This window comes from Myotis brandtii, unplaced genomic scaffold (genome assembly GCF_000412655.1).
Source record: "Myotis brandtii unplaced genomic scaffold, ASM41265v1 scaffold86, whole genome shotgun sequence".
In the NCBI taxonomy this organism is placed as follows: domain Eukaryota; kingdom Metazoa; phylum Chordata; class Mammalia; order Chiroptera; family Vespertilionidae; genus Myotis; species Myotis brandtii.
Genome location: NW_005371503.1, coordinates 1,303,724 through 1,326,952, shown reverse-complemented (window position 1 = coordinate 1,326,952; position 23,229 = coordinate 1,303,724). Strand labels below are relative to the sequence as shown.

At 36.9% G+C, this 23,229-nt stretch overlaps 1 protein-coding gene across 3 annotated transcripts in view; it reads left to right on the top strand.

The window, feature by feature from the left end:
- Window positions 1-6: 6 nt before the first annotated feature.
- The window catches only part of ANKRD42 (ankyrin repeat domain 42), a 52,194-nt gene continuing 28,971 nt past the window's right edge, over window positions 7-23,229 (top strand). The window contains exons 1-6 of one of the 3 annotated variants that reach the window (XM_014532226.1): window positions 7-131; window positions 3,129-3,295; window positions 6,186-6,266; window positions 8,457-8,564; window positions 12,060-12,179; window positions 14,497-14,632. In XM_014532226.1, the coding sequence (XP_014387712.1) occupies window positions 74-131; window positions 3,129-3,295; window positions 6,186-6,266; window positions 8,457-8,564; window positions 12,060-12,179; window positions 14,497-14,632 (670 nt within the window). In that variant the 5' untranslated portion in view covers window positions 7-73. The remainder of the gene's footprint in view (window positions 132-3,128; window positions 3,296-6,185; window positions 6,267-8,456; window positions 8,565-12,059; window positions 12,180-14,496; window positions 14,633-23,229) is intronic. The other 2 variants (XM_014532227.1, XM_005884818.2) reach the window with 2 other exon arrangements.

Here is a 23,229-nt window from a genome sequence, read left to right as displayed (position 1 = left end):
GACAGCGAGTGAAGACCGCCGCAGCAGCAGGGGCCAGGATTCGCCTCCCCCTCGGCGCCCGTGGGATCGCACCATGCCCGGGGTGCCTCGTTCGGACCCCTCCGCTTCCTTCACGGAGTCGGCAACCCCGTGTGAGTCCGGTTAATTGCCTTCGACGACCCTCGTCGCTGCCACGCGCCCTCCCGCACTTCTGCCCACATCAGCCTTGTCTTTTCTGGCCGTTCCCTTTCTCCGCTGTCACTCCTCTTTCCGCCTAAGTGACCTATTTCCAGTAGGTCCCAGACCTTCCTCATTTTAGCTTTACTCCCTTCCCCTCTGCACATTCCCGAAACTTCTCGCCCAGTGATGTCCACGCTTGTTAAATCTTATGAACCCTTTTAAGTTCTTACTTGACTTCTCTGAAGCATTTGACCCTGTGGAGATGACATTAGACTTACCTGGTTTTCTTCTTCCCACTCTGTTGACTCTCCCTTTTCTTGGCTGACTTTTCTTCCATCCTCTCCTTAAATGTTGCTTCTCTCTCTCTCCCTCCCGCCCCCCAGTGCCATCGCTGGCGCTTTATGTTATGTACTATGACTTCAGCCCTACTGAGGACTTCCAGATCTATGTTATTCATTCAACCATGCAGTAAATATTTATTGAGTGCCGAATATGTGCTCTGTCTTAAGGATATTAAGAAGATAGGCATATTCCTTACCTTCTACTGGGAAGATAAATACTGAGCAAACAATGACTAGTGTGGTGAATATTATAAAGAAGAGTAGAGTGCCATTGGTTCCAGTTTACGGGCATCAGAAAAACCTACCTAACGCTGGACACATCTACTACTGAGATCTGAACTCCAGATCTCTCCTCTGAGCTGCAGACTCATGTAGAAGTCCCTTCTGGAACTCTTCTGGGGCACCTTAAAATCCACATGTCTGCAGTGTAATTTTGGCCCTGGCTGGGTGATTCAGTTAGTTGGAGCGTCATCCTCTATATACCAAGCATGTCAAACTCAACGGCTAACAAGGTTTAAGTTTATGTGGGCCGCAAAAAAAACAAAAGCTTCAATTTTCATAGAAACATAGGTTTATTTTGATACTGAATACAAAGGGCTGAAATAAGTGTTAACAAAAATAATAGAACATTTTAATAAAAATCTTTTTTTTGAATATTAACTTACCAGACACTGAATAACTGTATAAATTAATAATTATAACACAAATAAACCTATTTCTTGTTCTCCAAAAGTGAAATATTTCCTGTTGCGCACACCAAACAAGTCAGTCCAAGACTGATGACATGGCAAATGGTTGCTAAAAATATTTACTGCTAGTATTCGTGGAGAGGAATGGTGCACCTGCACGTAAGGCATGTAAGGGAAATGAATGCAACGATTATAGTAATCAGTCATTAGTTTGTTATTAATAATCTATGTGTATAAAAGGCTAATAGGCAAAGTGTCCCTGCAGGAGTTCCACTGAGAGCCTGGGAGTGCTATCGCTCGCTATGACGTGCGCTGACCACCAGGAGGCAGAGTGAAGGAAGGCCCCTGCTGGCAGCTGGAAGGCCCCTATTGGCCTTGATCACCTACCGCCTAGGGACCCTACCCATGCATGAATTTCATGCACCAGGCCTCTAGTTATGTATAACAGGATATTGTAAATATTAAGTTATGAAATTTTTATTAAAACGTTTCTTACATACTGATATATTTATTGGCTGGGCTGCAAAAATATTCATTGTGGGCCCCATGCGGCCCGGGGACCACGAGTTGGACATGCTTGCTCTACACCAAAGGGTTGCTGGTTTGATTCCTTATCAGGACACATAGCTAGGTTTTGGTTTTGATCCCTGGTCCGGGCGTGTATGGGAGGCAACTGATTGATGTTTCTTTCTCTCTCTCTCACTGCCCTTCATCTCTTTCTAAAATCAATAAAAACATATCCTTGGGTAAAGATTAAAAAAAAAAAATAGCCCTAGCCTGTTTGGCTCAGTGAATTGAGTGTCGGCCTGCATACTGAAGGGTCCCTGGTTTGATTTTGGTCAAGGGCACATGCCCAGGTTGCGGGCTCCATCCCCAGTAGGGGGCGTGCAGGAGGCAGCTGATCAGTAATTCTTATCATTGATGTTTCTCTCTCCCTCTCTGAAGTCAATAAAAATATGTTTTAAAATAGCCCTAGCCTGTTTGGCTCAGTGAATTGAGTGTCGGCCTGCATACTGAAGGGTCCCTGGTTTGATTTTGGTCAAGGGCACATGCCCAGGTTGCGGGCTCCATCCCCAGTAGGGGTCATGCAGGAGGCAGCTGATCAGTAATTCTTATCATTGATGTTTCTCTCTCCCTGTCTGAAGTCAATAAAAATATGTTTTAAAAATTCAAAAATAAAATAATTTTGTATCCACATGTCTTCTCTGTCCTCCAGTGTTTACTGTCTCAATTGTGCCACACCACTCAGAGAACTAAGCCAGACTCCTTGAAGTTATCCCAATACTCTTTCCTTATTTTTCCCACTATTACATCCAAATTCAGTTCAACCTGTTTTTATAGTATTTTTTGAATATTCTGTTTCCAAAGCCATTCTCTGGGTTGAGGATCTCAATCTTTCTGGTGTAGATACCATAGCTATTTTCTTACATAGTCTCCCTGAATCTCTAGTGTTGCATTTTTGCTCCCCAATGAATTCCCCTCACCTGCAGCCAGTCCCATAAATCCAGCATTACAAATCTGATCATTATTAGTCTTCTGTTTAAAATCCCTCAATGATTCCCCATTTAAGTGCTTCTAGTTCTTCATGGCTCCAGTGGCTTCTGCTCTAGGTGAGCTGAGCTTAACTGTGTTTCTCTGTATTTGCCCATCTTTCCAGATTCAGGGTGGTAGTTTGCCGAGACCTCAGTTCTCTGATCAGTCTAAGAAAAGTTACTGGTTTTCAGTTTGTTTTCTCCTGTGTATAAGGGAATGATACTTCCATGCTTTTTAGACATTAGAACTGAAATGGAAGTCTGATTAAGAAGATGTTAATCATAAATATCTTTGTATTAAATTATTTGGAAAGTCAAAGTGATTTTGTGCTTTCTTTTGTCTTATTGCTTTAGTCTTTTTCTATTTTTTGGCATTGTAATATATTTTAAGCAATTTGATTTTTCAGTAGGCGCCAGGAAGAAGGTGCATTTTAGTAGCATACATGATGCAGTACGCGCTGGAGATGTAAAGCAGCTTTCAGAAATAGTAGAACGTGGAGTCAGCATTAATGAAGTTGATATTCTCCATAAATTTACCCCTTTACATTGGGCAGCGCATTCGGGAAGTTTGGAGGTAAGCTAAATAAAACTGGGATAAGTTTACAACTGTTAGCACTTTTATAAATTTAGCAAACAGGACTGAGGCATTGCAAGTAATTTCTTTTTTAATTCAGTCTATCATTAGGTGTTTTGTTTACTTACAATGGCTTTATAACAAATTATCCCAAAACTTGGTGGCATAAAATAACCATTTATTTATGCTCAGGACTGAGCGAGGAGTTTGGTTCTCAGACACAGCTTGTCTCTGCTCCATGATGTCTGGGGCTTCAGCTACAGATTGGAAAGCTGGGGTTGGGTCCTGAAGGCTTGTTCACACAGCTGTCTGGTATATGCTGGCTCTGGGCACCTTAGTTTTTCTTTGTGGGCCTATTTGTGAAGATTCTCCACCTTGCTAGTTTGTACCTCCTCACAGTGTGGTAGCTGGGTTCCAAAGGAAAGCATAAAGGGTAACTTAAAGAGGATAACAGAATGAATACCTCGTTCTCTTAAATCTTAATGTTTTTTGCTATAGTTGCTTCAGATTTTTAGAAAACAAATGGAATATTATAGGTACATTTGAAATCCCTGAGCACCCCTCCAGGCACTATTTCTCTCCTTCCAAATCCAGAGACAACTATTACCCTGAATTTGGTGTTTATTATTCCTATCTATATTTTATGCTGTTATTGCATATGATTATATCATTGCTCTAAATGACATATTTTATCTACATGATATAACTAACATTCTGCAGCTTGATACATGTGATTAGATATATGTATGCTAGTTTATTTCTTTCAGCCATATTGTAATAGTCTATTCTTAGACTAATATCAGAATTTATTCATTTTTCAACTGATGGATATTTAGTTGGTTTCAATTTTTAGCTAGTACAAGCATTCTTAGTGAATTTTTAAATGCAAAACTTCTTATTCTTGGACTAGGTACAAAGCTAACTAAAATTTTTCTCATGATTCAAGGTTGTGTATGGAGAGCTTATTTTAGCTACTACATTTCCCCAGCTTGTGGGCTGCAGTGGGTCTATTCACTATGCAGACATTCCCCCCTGCTACACAGGCAGAGACTGCTTTCTATGAAAATGGCTTCTCTGTGTGATTTCTTGTTTGTTTGGGCTTCTCTGCTTCTTGGAACCAAATCTGGTTTGGAGAATCTCTCTCCACCAGTTTGTGTGCCTCACTTGAATTGTTGTAAATAAGGATTTCCCTTTGGCCTTTTAGTGACTTCCTCTCAGCTGGCAGAAATGTGCCTTGATGGCTCTTTCTGCATATACAGCCCTGGGTGGGGATTTTCTCTGCTGTTTCCTCCTACATCCCTCTTTGATCTATAATTTGGCAGCTTTCCCATCTGTTTTTGTGGTTTGAGTTTCAGATGTCTTCTACTTTCATCAAAGATGGGGTTTTCTCCCTGTTTTTCTCTCTTTCTTTTTTTGGATGATTTTGAAGAGATGAAATACTGATTTTACTCTGCCATATTCCAATAGAATAGGGCTTCTCGATATACCTTTAATTTAATCTATTTCCTGGTATCCTTTCAGCTTCTCTGATTACTCTCACTTAGGCTTCTTTGGTTAACCTACCCTGCCTAAAATATAAAGATAGGTATTTCTATGATTTTGCCTTCTCTCTCCAGGCAGTTTCTTAGACTTCATTGGCTTTATCATCTATATTCATAAAAGCCTAAGCGACTGAACGACCCGTTGACTGGTCACTATGATGTGCACTGACCACCAGGGGGCAGACGCTCAATGCAAGAGCTGTCCCCCAGGTGGTCAGTGTGCTCCCACAGCAGGAGCACCGCCCAGCAGCGTGAGCCTCTCCTGCTTTCGTGGCAGCGCTACCAAGTGGCGGCAGCCGCAGGCACAGTGGGGTCGGGATGAGCAGGAGCAGTGGCGCCCAGCCTGGGCTCAGGCTCCTCCCTGGCACCTGCCGCTGAGCACACTACTACATCCCCGAGGGGTACCGGATTGCGAGAGGGCACAGGCCAGGCTGAGGGACCCCACTGGTGTACGAATCCGTGCACCAGGCCTCCAGTGTCTACATAAAATGCATGGTTTTGCTTCCTCTCCTTAATCCTGGTTTATATATCGTGCCTGATCAACAGCTCATGCATATCTGACTAGCATTTCAAATTCAGTTGCTATAAAACTAAGCTGTTATTCTTTTCTATCCCTTTCTTAATTTTTTTCTCAATTTCTTTTTCACCACCTAAAGTATTTGTTTAATAACAACCTCAGGAAAAAACCCCACAGAACTATTATAAAACAATATTGTCAGTTGGTGCTCATTGTAATATACAATACAAAGAAATTAATTTCCTCAGAAATCTGAGAAGCACCAAATGTGACCTATTTTGAAAAGTCTGCTTGAGTTGTGTCAATTTTTTACAGAAGCAGTACACATCGACATTTGTGTAGTTGAAGGTGCCCTACATGGTGCACATTGATGCAGTAGGAACTGATCACTAGGTCCTTTGATTCTATTCCATCTTTGTCTTTTGAATTTGTACTCTTCATCCTGATAGCTACTGCCTTAGATCTAATAGATTTTCTTGATTTTTGTCTTGTCTATCTCTAGTTCATATTCTGTATACAAAGTTACCACTCTAAAACTAAAATCTGATATTACTTAACTCCTATCTATAGGATAAAGTTCAGACTAATTAATACAGTAGACATATCTCCAATCTCATCTCCCAACATATTTGGACATTTTGAAACTAGACATTTTAGATTATATATTGTGGCAACTCTGGAGTCTGATCCTACCCCTTCACCCCTACCCAGGCATGGTTGTTCCTGTGTGTTTATTTACTTGCCTAGACTAATTTTGTGGAGTCTGTTTTCCTAACAGTGTATGGCCACTGCTCAGTTGTTCCCTCTTTTAATTCTTGTTTTTATTTTTAAGCCTGGCTCCCTAGGGTTCACCCCTGGGCCTCCATATTTTAGTGGTCAGCCAGTGACTTATGAGAGCATGTGCTTAAATACCGTAAGGATTTAATCTTTTACTGATGGGTCTGTGTGGAGAATGTTTTCAAAATTCAAGCAGCTTACAAGCCAGCCTAACATCTTTTTAAAAAAAATATGTTTGCAAGGCCTCATATTTAGCCAGGGATATCTTGTCAACTTAGTCCCTCTTCAGTCTTTTCTGGGTCTGAGCAGCCTTGTACATGCACACAGCCTTTTAGATCACAAGGGATAAATGGAATCTTAGTAAGGACCACTTTGGCCATCTCATTTTTTGGAATTTCCTATTAATTTTCTGGGTAGTCTTTAGTTTTGTGCATGCCCCAACCAGTATCATGACTTTAGGCTAGCTCTGATGTTGGCTTTCTTGGATTGTTCTGAGGAGCAGAATTGTTTTTGACAATGTGTCTGGGCATGGAATTTTATGTGTTCAGCTCCTAATAAAGTCAACCCCTCCAGCAGAGCAGTGGAGCTGTCCAGCAGGGATAGGTGAAGCTGTAGTTTCAGTCTCCTGTTCTTACTGAGATTCAGTAGATTTTCTCATATATATGCTTCTCATTTTATTATATGCCTTTGGTCAGTTTCCAGTCTTTAAATTGTTGTTTTTGACAACTTTGTCTAGTTTTATCATTGCTTCTCAGGGAGGATTTGCCAAGCTCCTTATTTACCCATTTCTGAATTCCTGCTTATTTGTCCTTTGATTTTTGATAAGGGTGAACATGTAATCTAATGGAGAGCAGATATTAATTTCATTAAATGGTGCTGGCATAATTGAACATTCATATGTAAAAAAGAACAAATACTGACTCATACCTGGCAACATATAGAAAAATGTACTCAAAGCAGATTATAGGCAAATTTGAAACTTAATCTTATAAAACTTCTAGAAGAAAGCATAGGAAAAAATCTCTGCAAATCATGTATCTGAACTTGAAACCAGAATAAGAGACTCACAACTCTAGTAAGAAAAGAAAAAAAAAACAACAATTAAAAAACGGCAAATAACTTCAATAGACACTTACTCAAAGATAATATAGATGGCAGTTGAATACATGAAAAGATATTCATCATCATTAGACATTAAGGAAATACAAGTTAAAACCACAAAAAATGCCACTACACACATATTAGAATGTCAAAAAAACAAACAAAAAAAACCAACCCCCCACAGATAATTCAAGAAATGACAATATAAAGTATTGGCAAAGATATGTAATAAATGGAACTCTTATACATTGCTGGCAGAGGTATAAAATGATGCAGCCACTTTGGAAAACAGTTTGGCAGTTTCTTATAAAGTTGAATATACTTATCTGTGTTCTAGCAATCTCACTTCCACATACTAGTATTTACCTAGAACAATTAAAAAAACCTATGCATGAATGTTTATAATGGTTTTATTCCAGTATCTAAACAGTGTTAGTACATAGTAGTGTACACACAAATATTTATTGAATAAATGAATTATTTACAGTGATTATTAGTGAAGTTGAACTTTTAAAAAAATATATTACTGGCCACTAATCTCTGTGACAGGCAAATGATACCTATTGGTAAGCTTTCAACAAATGATAGGGCTGTGATTCCAATGATAGTCAATTTTTTTAAAAAGAAACTTCTTGAAGGTAGAGTCTACAAACTTGAACATATAATGACAGTAATACATCTTAAATGAAGATGCATTTGATTCCTACCACCCCCCTTTTTATATAAACCTCTTTTTAGAGAATATCATCAGAATAACAAAGTTTGCCTTGATACAGAAGTTTCTCGACCCATTCAAAATCTATGGAAAAAACACAACAAAACAAAAAATAAAATCTATGGCAGAGGTTGCAAACTAGTAGCCCTTAAGTGAATTTGGCTCACACATATGTTTTTTGTTTGGCTTGTACAGTATTGGCAAACATAAGATTTGGATCAGCACTTTAGTCACAGCAACAACTGGCTGGAATTGAGTGTCATCTGCACCTTATTGACAAGGAATGGCATCTCCAGTTTGTCACAGTCCCTACTGCTATTGTTTACCCAACAGTAAGGCCTGATGTTGGTGTCCTGTCATTGTGCTTGTGCTTACACCTGGCTCCCTCATTCACTTAATGATGTTTCTCAGGCTACAGTATTTCTGGATGACAGACTAAATTTAAAAGATATAAAAATGTTTAAAACATCTATCTTATCACTTATTAACATGGTTATTTTCTTAACTTAGTGCCTTCATTGGCTCCTCTGGCATGGAGCTGATATTACACAAGCAACTATGAGAGGCTGGACAGCAGCTCACATAGCTGCAATCAGGGGTCAGGATGCTTGTATGCAGGTAATAATTTTGTTTACTTTTTAAAAATTCAATAAGTTTACTTTAGCATAGTTTGTTAAGCTGTTGCTTTTATTCTAATAATTTGATCCTATAGATTTACTTCTAAATAAGAACTTATTGGATTCCATGTCTTAGATATTTTGGTATCAACTATCTACTTAAGCAAATGATATATGAGAAGAGGCCCTTTTATCTTCAAAGTAGTTGATTATCTGTCTAGATTGTTTTAAGGGATGTCACATTCATGCACAGATTATCTCCTTTATAGCTTTCCATGCCTAAAATTCCTTATTTAATGTGTTTCCTAGCTAGAATAGCACATTAATATGTGACAGCTACTCTAATTTACTAGAGTAGCTGGATTTAATCAGTGTACAATAGACTGGAATTTGGAGAAATACAAAATCATATAAGCAAACACTCCTTGCCTATAAGAAACCTGAGATTCTGTTTGGAATGACAGGAGCTCTGCTCAGTACATTACAAAGCAATACAAAGCACATTTTATGATTAAGGTTTTAATAAAAAGTACAGATGAGAAGAATTATAGAACTTAGCTGGAGTTAGAGAAAGTATAACTGGAGGAAATACAATTTCAGCTAAGCCTAAAGGAATGGGTTGATTTTAAAGAGGTAAGTAGTAAAGAAGCATTATTGGTAGGGAATATGTCAGGAGCAATTAAAAATGATGATGATCATTTATTGAACATTTTTAATGTGTCAAATCAGTCTCCCATGCATCACCTCATTTAATACAATACTCTTATGAGTTCCACTTTTTATAGATTAGGAAACAGATTCAGAAAGTAAAGTACCTTGCTAAATAAGTGACAAAGCATGGATTTGAACCTATACTTTGTCCTCTTAATCTCTATGCTGTAATTCTATGTGAAGTCCCTGAATTGGAAAAATGAGATGTGTTCAGGGGATATACTATAACATAAGTTTGACTGAGTGTAGATGGTTTGTTCTGTGGACTGTAACGAAGTTTGGATAAGCTAGTTTGTAAAATGGGAAGTAGAATAGAGATTTAACTTTCACTTATATAGGAAAGAGGTTTTATGCACATACTACATATATATGTATACATTCACATATATATACACACATATGTACAAATGCACATGGAATGATGTAATGAAAGCACTATTTCAGGAAATTATTCTTTTAAAAAATATATATTTTATTGATTTTTTACAGAGAGGAAGGGAGAGGGATAGAGAGTTAGAAACATCGATGAGAGAGAAATATCAATCAGCTGCCTCCTGCACACCTCCCCACTGAGGATGTACCCCCAACCAAGGTACATGCCCTTGACTGGAATCGAACCTGGGACCCTTCAGTCTGCACGCCAATGCTCTATCCACTGAGCCAAACCGGACAGGGCAGGAAATTATTCTTGTGAAATGTATTCAGGATTACCTAGGATGAAGAGAGAGTTTGGAGGCAAGAAGACAAAGATTTTTGGTGTACTCATTAACTATCGAGGGTGAAATTAGGTGGTGGCAGTGGGAAAGAAAATGATTCAAGACATCTTCCAAAGCAGTCATTGACAGAGTATAGTGAGAAGTTAAAGTTTTGAGTCAGAATTATAGCTAATTATGAAACTATAGATAGGGATATCTGGAAGGTTGGGAGATTTGAGAGGAAAGAGGTTGAGTTTAATTTGGCACATTTCAAGTTTAAGGTGCCTGTAGGACATTCAGGTGCAGAAGGTTTAGGCAATTTAAAGGAGGCTGGAGACAAAGATTTGAGGAGTAATGAAATATAGAGAAGAAAATAGAGTATTCTCAAGAGTTGAAGAATGTTACTAGTAGGCATGGGAGGAAGCAGAGAAAAGAGTAAGGAATTTGGAGGAGGAAGTCTGAGGGGTAGAGCCAGGATCCATTAGGGCTGTGCAAGTGAGGGAAGAAGTTTAAGAATTAGGCAGAGTATCAGTTACAGGATAAAACTAAGGGGAATAAAGCTTAAGTAATGCCACTGAACTTAAGAGCTCACTGTAGAGTGAGGCTGGCTGTATTTCTGCAATGGTGGGGGTGACACTCATTTTGCAGGTGGATTTGGAGTTGAGATATTAATTTGAGAAGTAGGAAGTGAAAATGGTAACTTTAGGAGTCATCAGGTTCCATTTAAGCTTTACTTGATACTTTCCTTCTGAGCAATAGACATTCCCTCTGCCTTGACTGTCCTTCTCTTCCTCAAGGTGACCTCTCCCTTCTCAGGGCAGGTGTGATGCCTTTTTTGTACTATACTGTTTAGTGCTTGCTTATCAAGGACAGCTTTGTATAGTTGATTATCTTTGTCTCTCCACAGCCCTAATTCCCTATGTTAATAAGTCTTTATATTCTTTGTGGTGACTTTTAAAACATAGTAAGCACTCAATATATGGTTTGTGATGATTATTAACTAGTTTGTTAATGTGAATCAGATAAGATCATGATGGTTATTCTACCTAAAACTCTTTTTAAAAAAAATACATTTTTATTGATTTCAGAGAGGAAGGGAGAGGAAGAGATAGAAACATCAATGATGAGAGATAATCATTGGTGGGCTGCTTCCTACATGCCTCCTACTGGGGATTGAGTCCAAAACCCAGGCATATGCCCTTGACTGGAATTGAACCCGGGACCCGTCAGTCCGCAGCCCTGATGCTCTATCCACTGAGCCAAACCAGCTAGGACACTAATAATTTTTTAAAGCAATTACTCTGTACATTATATAGGGAGATGTACTTGTATCTGATGTAACCCATATACAGAAACTGGGCCAATTGTAAATTCAGATAGAATCTTCTCAGATGTAGTTAGAACTTTGATTTGGAGCTTAGAACTAGTTACTTTAATAATGAAATCCTTTTATTCTATCCAAAACCAAGTTAATAAAAGATTCTGTTTTGAAAAAGTGGAAGTTTAAATTTCAGTTTTACTAGCTTAACATTGAAGTATTTAACTTAGTGGTTATGAATCAGTGCTCATGAAAAGTGTGCTTTATAAATTGTATGTCCATGCTCAAATCAGATTGTGAAATCAGGTATTATAAATATCTCCTGGGCAGTGTTAAAAAGGATCCCAAACATTTTCTTTGGATTAGCTAAGAACTTCTCACACTTTGCCTGTGGCACATATGTAAGAACATAGCAATTACCTAGGCCCGTGGTCGGCAAACTGCGGCTCGCGAGCCACATGCGGCTCTTTGGCCCCTTGAGTGTGGCTCTTCCACAAAATACCACGTGTGGGCACGTGTACAGTGCGATTGAAACTTTGTGGCCCATGTGCAGAAGTCGGTTTTCGGCCTGGGCGAGTCTATTTTGAAGAAGTACTGTTGACATGCCCTAACCGGTTTGGCTCAGTGGAAGAAGTACTGTTGATATTTGGCTCTGTTGACTAATGAGTTTGCCAACCACTGACTAGGTTAATAAATTGTTTGCCTTTAAATAATCTGCAATAATCTACATTTATGATTTAACATAAACTCATTCTTATTTCTCTATTTTTAGGCTCTTATAATCAATGGAGCAAATTTGGCAACTAAAGATGATCGTGGTTGCACTCCTTTACATCTTGCTGCGACACATGGACATTCTTTCACTTTACAAATAATGCTCCGGAGTGGAGTGGTGAGGGATTCCTGCTAGTATGTGAGAATGTATAACCATATAAGTGAAATAGCATTTGGTAGCCCAGTTATCTCTTCCTGACTTTTAAAATAACCTTTATGACTTTAGGGAAGTAATTTGATCTCTCTCTTTAGCTTTTCCATCTTTAAGCATAGGAGTAATAATTTAGATAAATCTTCAAAAAACCCCCAAACACCCATTTAGTAGTGTAAACTATTTCAGAGGCTATGGGGTTCTTCATATCAGCTCAGAGTTTAACTGGGAAGATTCTGAAGCTTCTAAACATATGTTAACCAATGATTGTAAATCTTTCTGAATTTCTGTGTATAACTCTTATTTCATACTAGTGGCCTGGTGCACGGATTTGTTCACATTGAAAGGAAGTTAATTAGAACACATATTTTAATATTGCTATTTGCCCTTTCTCTATAATAGAAGTGTCAGAGATGAAAGAAAATTAGTAAAATGTATATGAAAATACATTAATAAGTACATTAATAAATTGATTAATAACAATAACATGATATAAAAACAACAAAGACATGATATAAAAACAATATTGATACAAACAATGACTGATAAATTGATTAAACTTATTCTAGTATCTCCCTATATACCACATTAAGAGTAAAAACACTTTCAGAGTGCTTGACTAATTTTCCTTGTGATGAAGTATTTACAACTCTAATGTCACATACTCTTCGAACTCGAGAGAAAGCAACATATAACTGACCATGTCTGAAAACGGGTTCAGGTAGGAATATTCCTACTCTGTCTAGAGTTTGTCCTTGTGATTTATTAATGGTCATCACAAATGCTGGCATTATGGGAAACTGTCTTCAAATTAATTTAAATGGGAGGCCAATGTCAGACGGGGACAAATATTGCGCATGCGCGAGTCAATATTTATTTTTAAATTGCCAGTGTGTGTCATATGTCCCAGCCGGTCAGTTGGCCGGTTGGACGAACGGACGGTCAGTCACTTAGCCTTTTTATTATTATAATCTATATATATAAAAGGCTAATATGCTAAGTGTCCGTCTGGGTAACAACGTCACATAGCAACACTCGGCTTCCTCTCCCTAGCGACTGGCCTCCTTCAATTTCTTCAGACCAGGAATATGACTTGCTTTATAGCAGGTGGAAACATTTTACACTTCAACCAAATGTCTGTGAAGCATTTTCCCATGCCTTATCTCATTTGATCTTCACAGAAGTCCTGGAGTAGGTAGATAGCAGACTCAGTGGAATCCTATTTTTTGTTCTTTATTGATTAAGGTATTACATATGTGTCCTTATCTCCCATTAACTCCCCACCTCCCATTCATGCCCTATTTTCTTTTCCTTAGCCAGAAAATGGAGATTTAGAAAGCTTAGAAACTTGACCCGACTGAAAAAAAGTAAGAAATGGTGGAACTTTGAAAATGACTTCAGGTTTTCTCACTGTGTAGAATATAGTTAAACACTGCTGCAGTTAAATATTTTACCCTTTGTTCTCCCTGCATGATCTACAATAATAATCTGCTTCATGTTGATATTTATTGCTGTGTTGCTGACAATTACCTGAAAGAGAAGTTGGGGTGCTTCACTGGGCTGGATATATATATATGGCTAAGTTGACTTGCGCATGTGCACTACATATAAAGCTCTCTCTGGTGCCAATCGCACGCGTGTGTTTTGATCTGTCATTGTCAGTTGTGAATTTGGTTGATAGTTCTATTATAGAGAAAGGGCGAATAGTGATATTAAAATATTCTAATTAATTTCCTTTCAATGTACACGAATTTGTGCACTGGGCCACTAGTGATTTATATCTCCAGAAATTTCATTTATTACATTTGTTTTTAATATTACGCAATGGTTGTAAAAAATAACTTCTGATAAGAAAATAACTACCTATATTGTAGTCATTATTGTAAGAATTGGTGTTTCTATAGAGAAAATGTAAAAAATCTTAGTATTTTTTCATTAACTCTTTTTTGTTTGTTGTTTGCTTTTGTTAATCCTCATCCGAGGATATATTTTTTTCCTATTGATTTTTAGAGAGAATGGAAGGGTGGAGGAGAGACAGAGAGAGAAACATTAATATGAGAGAGACACATTGATTGGTTGCCTGACTATTTTATAAAATTTCATTAGTATGTTATTAGCTTGTGTGTTCAAATCAGTGGTTTCAGAACATTTTTCTTTTATATTTAGTGTTTGCCTTATAGTTTTAAGAACAATATCCAGTTCTTAATTGCTGAGTTAAACTGCTACACTAGTGTTTCCCCTACAAAATGGAAAGAAACTTAGTCCTTGTGAATGTTACCTCTAGGATCCCAGCATAACTGATGCGAGAGAATGGAAACCTGTACATTATGCATCTTTTCATGGACGACTTGGCTGTTTGCAACTTCTAGTTAAATGGGGATGTGGCATAGAAGATGTGGACTACAATGGAAACCTCCCAGGTATCCACAAAAGCAAATATTTTGGATTTTCATTAATGTAAGCTTTTAAAATATTGATCATGTTTTAAGAAATTTAAACTGTCATCATGCTAATAGTCCCTCACAAAATATAAGTAGTAAGTATGTTAACATGAACATTTTTTAAAATCTTATATTACTCCTATATTGTGTGCCTATCATGTGACCATTTTCTTTTTCTGGAACGATATCAGCAAAACAGAAATTGGCAAAATTAAACTTGGATTTTCTCTTCTAGCTAGTTGTTTCCTTCGTCTACTGTCTAGAGTTATTATTTTTTTAGCTTTATACATTTCTGTCCCACAGACTACTTTATTTTTTTTATGTGTTTATTGATTTTTAGAGAGAGGAAGGGAGAGAGAGAAACATCGATTTGTTGTTCCACTTATTTATGCAGTCATTGGTTGCTTCTTTATGTACCCTGACCTGAGGTTGAACCCACAACTTTGGCATATTGGGACGATGCTCTAACCAACTGAGCTACCCGGCCAGGGTCCCCACAGACTGCTTTTTAAATAGTATAAATAGTGGACACTAGTGTATATGAGTTAATTTGCTAACTGCACTTGTCCTCCCTGCAATCAACTGGCCAGTTGAGATCTATACTCTAAACACTGTCTTCTAAGAGCTGCTACAGAAATTCATAAAAGGGGTAGGTTACAGTGAGATTGGAATGAGGGTTACTAAAATGATACTTGAATTATGTCTTAAAGGAATTTTTAGCAAACAAATGAATTGGAAGTCTATGCAGAATTATATGAACAGGTTTGATTCAATCTCTTTGCTTCTTAAAATACCCTAGTTCCCTGTGGAGCTCTGATTCCTTACCTGGGCATGCTGGGTCTTCATTATTTGGCTCTTACCTATCTACCTCCCTGGCCTCACCTCCACTCCTTTAATCTGCTATCTGTAATATTTTGCTTCTTTCTTTAAAAAAAAAAAAGTTTTTATTGATTTCAGAGAGAGAAAGGAGTTTTGATCTGTCATTGTCAGTTGTGAATTTGGTTGATAGTTCTATTATAGAGAAAGGGCGAATAGTGATATTAAAATATTCTAATTAATTTCCTTTCAATGTACACGAATTTGTGCACTGGGCCACTAGTGATTTATATCTCCAGAAATTTCATTTATTACATTTGTTTTTAATATTACGCAATGGTTGTAAAAAATAACTTCTGATAAGAAAATAACTACCTATATTGTAGTCATTATTGTAAGAATTGGTGTTTCTATAGAGAAAATGTAAAAAATCTTAGTATTTTTTCATTAACTCTTTTTTGTTTGTTGTTTGCTTTTGTTAATCCTCATCCGAGGATATATTTTTTTCCTATTGATTTTTAGAGAGAATGGAAGGGTGGAGGAGAGACAGAGAGAGAAACATTAATATGAGAGAGACACATTGATTGGTTGCCTGACTATTTTATAAAATTTCATTAGTATGTTATTAGCTTGTGTGTTCAAATCAGTGGTTTCAGAACATTTTTCTTTTATATTTAGTGTTTGCCTTATAGTTTTAAGAACAATATCCAGTTCTTAATTGCTGAGTTAAACTGCTACACTAGTGTTTCCCCTACAAAATGGAAAGAAACTTAGTCCTTGTGAATGTTACCTCTAGGATCCCAGCATAACTGATGCGAGAGAATGGAAACCTGTACATTATGCATCTTTTCATGGACGACTTGGCTGTTTGCAACTTCTAGTTAAATGGGGATGTGGCATAGAAGATGTGGACTACAATGGAAACCTCCCAGGTATCCACAAAAGCAAATATTTTGGATTTTCATTAATGTAAGCTTTTAAAATATTGATCATGTTTTAAGAAATTTAAACTGTCATCATGCTAATAGTCCCTCACAAAATATAAGTAGTAAGTATGTTAACATGAACATTTTTTAAAATCTTATATTACTCCTATATTGTGTGCCTATCATGTGACCATTTTCTTTTTCTGGAACGATATCAGCAAAACAGAAATTGGCAAAATTAAACTTGGATTTTCTCTTCTAGCTAGTTGTTTCCTTCGTCTACTGTCTAGAGTTATTATTTTTTTAGCTTTATACATTTCTGTCCCACAGACTACTTTATTTTTTTTATGTGTTTATTGATTTTTAGAGAGAGGAAGGGAGAGAGAGAAACATCGATTTGTTGTTCCACTTATTTATGCAGTCATTGGTTGCTTCTTTATGTACCCTGACCTGAGGTTGAACCCACAACCTTGGCATATTGGGACGATGCTCTAACCAACTGAGCTACCCGGCCAGGGTCCCCACAGACTGCTTTTTAAATAGTATAAATAGTGGACACTAGTGTATATGAGTTAATTTGCTAACTGCACTTGTCCTCCCTGCAATCAACTGGCCAGTTGAGATCTATACTCTAAACACTGTCTTCTAAGAGCTGCTACAGAAATTCATAAAAGGGGTAGGTTACAGTGAGATTGGAATGAGGGTTACTAAAATGATACTTGAATTATGTCTTAAAGGAATTTTTAGCAAACAAATGAATTGGAAGTCTATGCAGAATTATATGAACAGGTTTGATTCAATCTCTTTGCTTCTTAAAATACCCTAGTTCCCTGTGGAGCTCTGATTCCTTACCTGGGCATGCTGGGTCTTCATTATTTGGCTCTTACCTATCTACCTCCCTGGCCTCACCTCCACTCCTTTAATCTGCTATCTGTAATATTTTGCTTCTTTCTTTAAAAAAAAAAAAGTTTTTATTGATTTCAGAGAGAGAAAGGAAAGGGAGAGAGAGGTAGAAACATCCATGATGAGATAGATTTATTGCTCGGTTGCCTCCTGCACACCTCCTACTAGTGATCAAGCCCACAACCTGGGCAGACCAGGTATTGAACCATGACCTCCTTGTTCATAGGTCGACACTCAACTACTGATCCACACTGATCGGGCTGAAGTACACCCTTTAATGTTCATTTAGTGAAGGTCTGTTGTATAAAAATTTCAGTTTTTGTGTATCTGTAAATTATTATTTTACTCTCATTCTTTTTTAAAATAATTTTTGAATAAAGTTTTAGAAATAAATTTGTGTATATGGTGTAACAAAGCATCCAGTTTCATTTTTTGCATGTATATGTCCAGTTTTCCCAACAACATTTATTGAAGAGATTGTCCTTTTCCCCTTGTATATTCTTGGCTTCTTTGTCATAGATTAATTGACCACATAAGTGTGGGTTTATTTGTCTGTTCTGTTCTGTTGATCTTTATGTCTTTTTTGTGCTAGTACTATACTGTTTTGATTTCTATGGCTTTGTAGTATAGTTTGATATCAAGGAGCGTGATACCTCCAACTTTGTTCTTCTTTCTCAAATTGCTTGAGTTATTCGAGGTCTTTTGTGGTTTCATATAAATTTTAGGATTATTTGTTGTAGATCTCTGAAAAATGTCACTGGTATTTTGATAGGGATTGCATTGAATTTATAGATTACTTTGGGTAATATAGATAATTTAATGATATTAATCTTTCCAATCCCCATCCTATGGTATTTATTTGTGTTGTCTTCAGTTTTCTTCATCAAAGTCTTACAGTTTTCAGAATATAGGTCTTTTACCTTCCTGATTAAATTTATTCCGAGGTATTTTATTCTATTTGATGCAATTGTAAATGGGATTGTTTTCTTAATTTCTCTTTCTGATAGTTTGTTATTAGTTGATTAAAGTCTTAAATATAAGACCTAATACCTAGTAGAAAACATAGGCAGTAAACTCTTTGACATTGATCTTAGAGATATTTTTTTGGATATGTCTCCTTCAGCAAGGACACCAAAAGCAAAAATAAGCAAATGGGAATACATGAAACTAAAAAGCTTTGCATAGCAAAGGAAACCATCAACAAAATAAAAAGACAGCCTACTGAATGGGAAAAGTTATTTACAAATGATATATTTGATAAGGTGTTAACCAAAATACATAACAAAATTCATATAACTCAACATCAAAAAGCCTAAAAAATCCAATTAAAAAATGGGCAGAGGACTGCAATAGACATTTCTGCAAAGAAGACTTACAGATGGCCAACAGACCTATGAAAAGATGCTCAACATCCCTAATCATCAGGGAAATAAAATATATCACACCTGTCAGAATGGCTATTATCGAAAAGTCAACCAATAACAAGTGTTGTTGTGGAGAAAAGCAAACCCTCATGTGTGGTTGGTGGAACTGTAAATTGGTGCACTACTATGTAAAACAGGAGGGAGGTTCATAAAAAAATTGAAAATGAAACTGCCTTATGACCCTGCAATTCCACTTCTGGTATTTACCATAGAAAATAAAAACACTGATTTGAAGATACATGCATCCATATGCTCATTGCAGTATTATTTACAATAGCCAAGATATGGAAGCAACCCAAGTGCCCATCAATAGACAAGTGGATAAAAAAGTGGTGGTACATATATACAATGGAATATTATTCAGCCATTAAAAAGAATGAAATATTGCTATTTGCAGCAATATGAATGTACCTAGAGGGTATGATGCTAATTGAGATAAGTCAGAGAAAGATAAATACCATATGATTTTACTTACATGTGGAGTCTAAAAACAAAACAAAACACCAAACAGAGAAATAAAACAAAACAGAAATAGACTAATAGATACAAAGACCAAACTGATTTTGCCAGAGGGGTGGGGCTGGGAAGATTGGTGAACAAGATGAAGGAGAGAATAAGAGGTACAAACTTCTCTAAAGACTCCATCAAAAAACTACTAAACTTAATAAATGAATTTAGCAATGTGGCAGGATACAAAATTAACACCCAGAAATCTGTGGCTTTTTTATACACTAATAATGAACCTACATAAAGAGAAACTAAAAAGACAATCCCATTTACCATTAACAAAAAATTAAGATACCTAGGAATAAACTTAACTAAGGAGGTAAAAGCCCTGTACTTGGAAAACTACAGGATATTGAAAAAAGAAATAGATGAAGGCATAAACAAATGGAAGAATAGGCCATGTTCATGGATTGGTAGAATCAACAGCATTAAAATGTCCATACTACCCAAAGGAATCTATAGATTCAATGCACTCCCCATTAAAATACCAATGGCATATTTCACAGACCTAGAACAAACTCTCCAAAAATTCATATGGAATAAAAAAAGACCCCGAATAGCCACAGCAATCCTGAGAAAGAAAAACAAAGTTGGAGGGATCACAATAACAGATAACAAGCTATAATACAAGGCCACAGTTCTCAAAACTGCCTGGTATTGGCACAAGAACAGATATATAGACCAATGGAACAGAACAGAGAACCCAGAAATCTACTGAAGCCATTATGCTCAATTAATATTCGACAAAGGAAGCACGAGCATACAATGGGGTCAATACAGTCTCTTCAATAAATGGTGTTGGGAAAATTGGACAGATACATGCAAAAAAATTAAACTAGACCAAGTTACACCATACACAAAAATAAACTCAAAATGGATAAAGGACTTCAACATATGACGGAAACCATAAAAACCTTAGAAGAATCCATATGCAGCAAAATATCAGACACATGTCTTAGCAATATCTTTACCGATACAGTTCCTAGGATAATGGATACCAAGGAGAAAATAAACAAATGGGACTACATCAAAATAAAAAGCTTCTGCACAGCAAAAGAAAACATCAACAAAACAATAAGAGAGCCCACTACATGGGAGAACATATTTGCCAATGTTATATACGATAAGGGTTTAATCTCCAACATTTACAGGGAACTCATACAACTTAACAAAAGGAAGATAAATGATCCAATCAAAAAATGGGCAAAGGACCTAACTAGACACTTTTTGAAAGTGGACATACAGAAGGCCAAGAGACATATGAAAACATGCTCAAAGTCACTAATCATTTGAGAGATGGAAATTAAAACAACAATGAGGTAGGTACCATCTCACACCTGTCAGAATGGCTTTCATCAACAAATCAACAAATGACAAGTGCTGTTGAGGATGCGGAGGAAAAGGAACCCTCTTGCACTTCTGGTGGGAATGCAGACTGGTGCGGCCACTGTGGAAAACAGTATGGCGTTTCCTGAAAAAATTAAAAATGGAACTCCCATCTGACCCAGTAATCCCATTTCTAGGAATATGTCCCAATAAATCAGAAACACTAATCAGAAAGGATATATGTACCCCTATGTTCATAGCAGCACAATTTATAATAGGTAAGCTTTGGAAACAGCCTTAGTGCCCATCAGCAAGTGAGTGGATTAAAAAAACAGTGGTACATCTGCACAATGGAATACTGCGCTGCTGTAAAAAAGAAGGAACTCCTACCATTCGAAACAGCATGGATGGACATGGAAAGCATTATGCTAAGTGAAATAAGTCAGTCGGAGAAAGATAAATATCACATGATCTCACTCATTTGTGGAATATAGTGAACAAAAATAGATCCAGAGGCACAGAAGCATCCAACATACTGTGAAACCTCAGAGGGAAGGCAGGGGAGTGGAAGAGGGGTGGTGGTGGTGGTAAGAGATCAACCAAAGGACTTGTATGCATGCATATAAGGATAACCAACGGACACAGACAGTAGGAGGGTGAGGGCATGTGCTGGGGGGTGGGAGTGGCTGGGGAGAGGTCAATAGGGGAAAAAGGAGACATGTAATACTTTAAACAATAAAAAACTTAAATGAAGAAAAAGGTACAAACTTCTAGTTATAAAATAAATAAGTCACAAGGGTGTAATGCACAGCATAGGGAATTTAGTCAATAATATTGTAATAACTTTGTACAAATGACATATGGTTACTAGACTTATCATGGTGATCACATCATAAGGTATATAAACGCTAAATCACTAAATTGATCACCTGAAACTATACTTTAATAAAAAATAAGTAAAAACATTTTTAATTGAAGTATAACATGAATACAGAGAAGTGCCCAATTTAAATGTACAGCTCATTGAATTTTTACAAAAGAAGACTTCTCTGTAACCACTAGCCAGATTAAAAAAAATGGAATAGTCTCCATATCCTCTTTTTGGTTAATCACTCCAAAATTAATCACTACCTTGATCTCTAACATAAAATTAGTAACTTTCTTTTTCTGAACTCTATGGAATAAATTAATATATTGGCATTCCAAAGAAGACATACAGATGGCTTCTTTTGATTTTCCAAAGTGGTTGTATTAATTTATATACCCACGAGCACTGTTTAAGACTTGAAGTTGCTCCACTTTCTCATTGACACTTGATTTGTTTGTTTTTAGTTTTAGTCATTCTTTTGGATGTATAGTAATATCTTGTGGTTTTAATTTGCATTTTCTCTGATAACTGCAGTTGTAGAACATCATTTCAAATACTCAGTGGTCATTTGGTTATTTTCTTTTGTGAAGTACCATGTCAAATCTTTTGCCTTTTTTTAAAATTAGGTTAGTTGTCTTTTTAAAAATTGAATTGTAGGCATTCATTATATATTCTAGATCAGTGATTTTCAATTGGTGTGCTGTGGCACACTCGTGTGCCTCAGGAATTTTTAAAACATGCAATAGCTGTCTCGTTAGTCAGGGGCACTGACCTCTTTTCCCCTTAGTTTATCAAATAAAAAAAATAACAACAGCCAGCACAGCAATAGCCGTTTGATGTGAATGAATCAAAATTATACCTATTTTTTGGTGTGCTTCAGAACTTAATAATTAGTTTATGTGTGCCATGAGATGAAAAAGGTTAAAAATCACTATTCTAATAGAATCTCTTTGTCACTTACATGGGTTTTTAAATATCTTTTCCATTCTGTGGCTTACCTTTTCAGTCTTTTAAGATGTCTTTTGATTCATAGAAGTTTTAATTTTAATAACTTCTTGCTTTATGGTTGCCACTTCCTGAATTTTGTTTAAAAAGTCTTTCCCTATCGTTTGTGTCCATGAGTTATGCATCTGTGCATATAAGTTCTTTGGTTAATATCTTCCCACCCAACCATCCAACCCTGCCTTCCCTTTCCTTAACATTTCTTGTCTGTTCATGGTGTTCTTGTTTGTTTTTCTAGTTGTTTATGGCTTTAAGATATATTTTGTCTATTATTTTTCAAGGAATTAGAGTAGAAATTATGATTTAGTGTGTGTCCTTAGTTTGTAATTTTAATCCAACCTTCTTGTTTATAATAAAAACTAGTGGCCCAGTGCATGAATTTGTGCACATTGAAAGGAAATTAATTAGACTAAATATTTTAATATCATTATTTGCCCTTTCTCTATAATAGAAGTGTCAACCAAATTCATGATTGACAATGACAGATCGAAACACGTGTACAATTGGTGCCAGCGATATATCCTATATAATAAAAGAGAAACATGGTAATTAGCCATACATCCGCTACCCTTCCCATTGGCTAATCAGTGAGATATGCAAATTAACTGCCAACCAAGATGGCGGCCGGCAGCCATGCACTGAAGCGAACAGGAGGCTTGCTTGCTTCAGTGATGGAGGAAGCCAGGTGCCCCGCCTGCCTTGCCGGCCTCTCAGCTGCAACTCTAAGCAACTATGTTGCAAATATAGAAACTAAACAAAACCCCAGAAACCTGCTTTAGTCAGCCGGGCTTCAGCCAGCCGGAC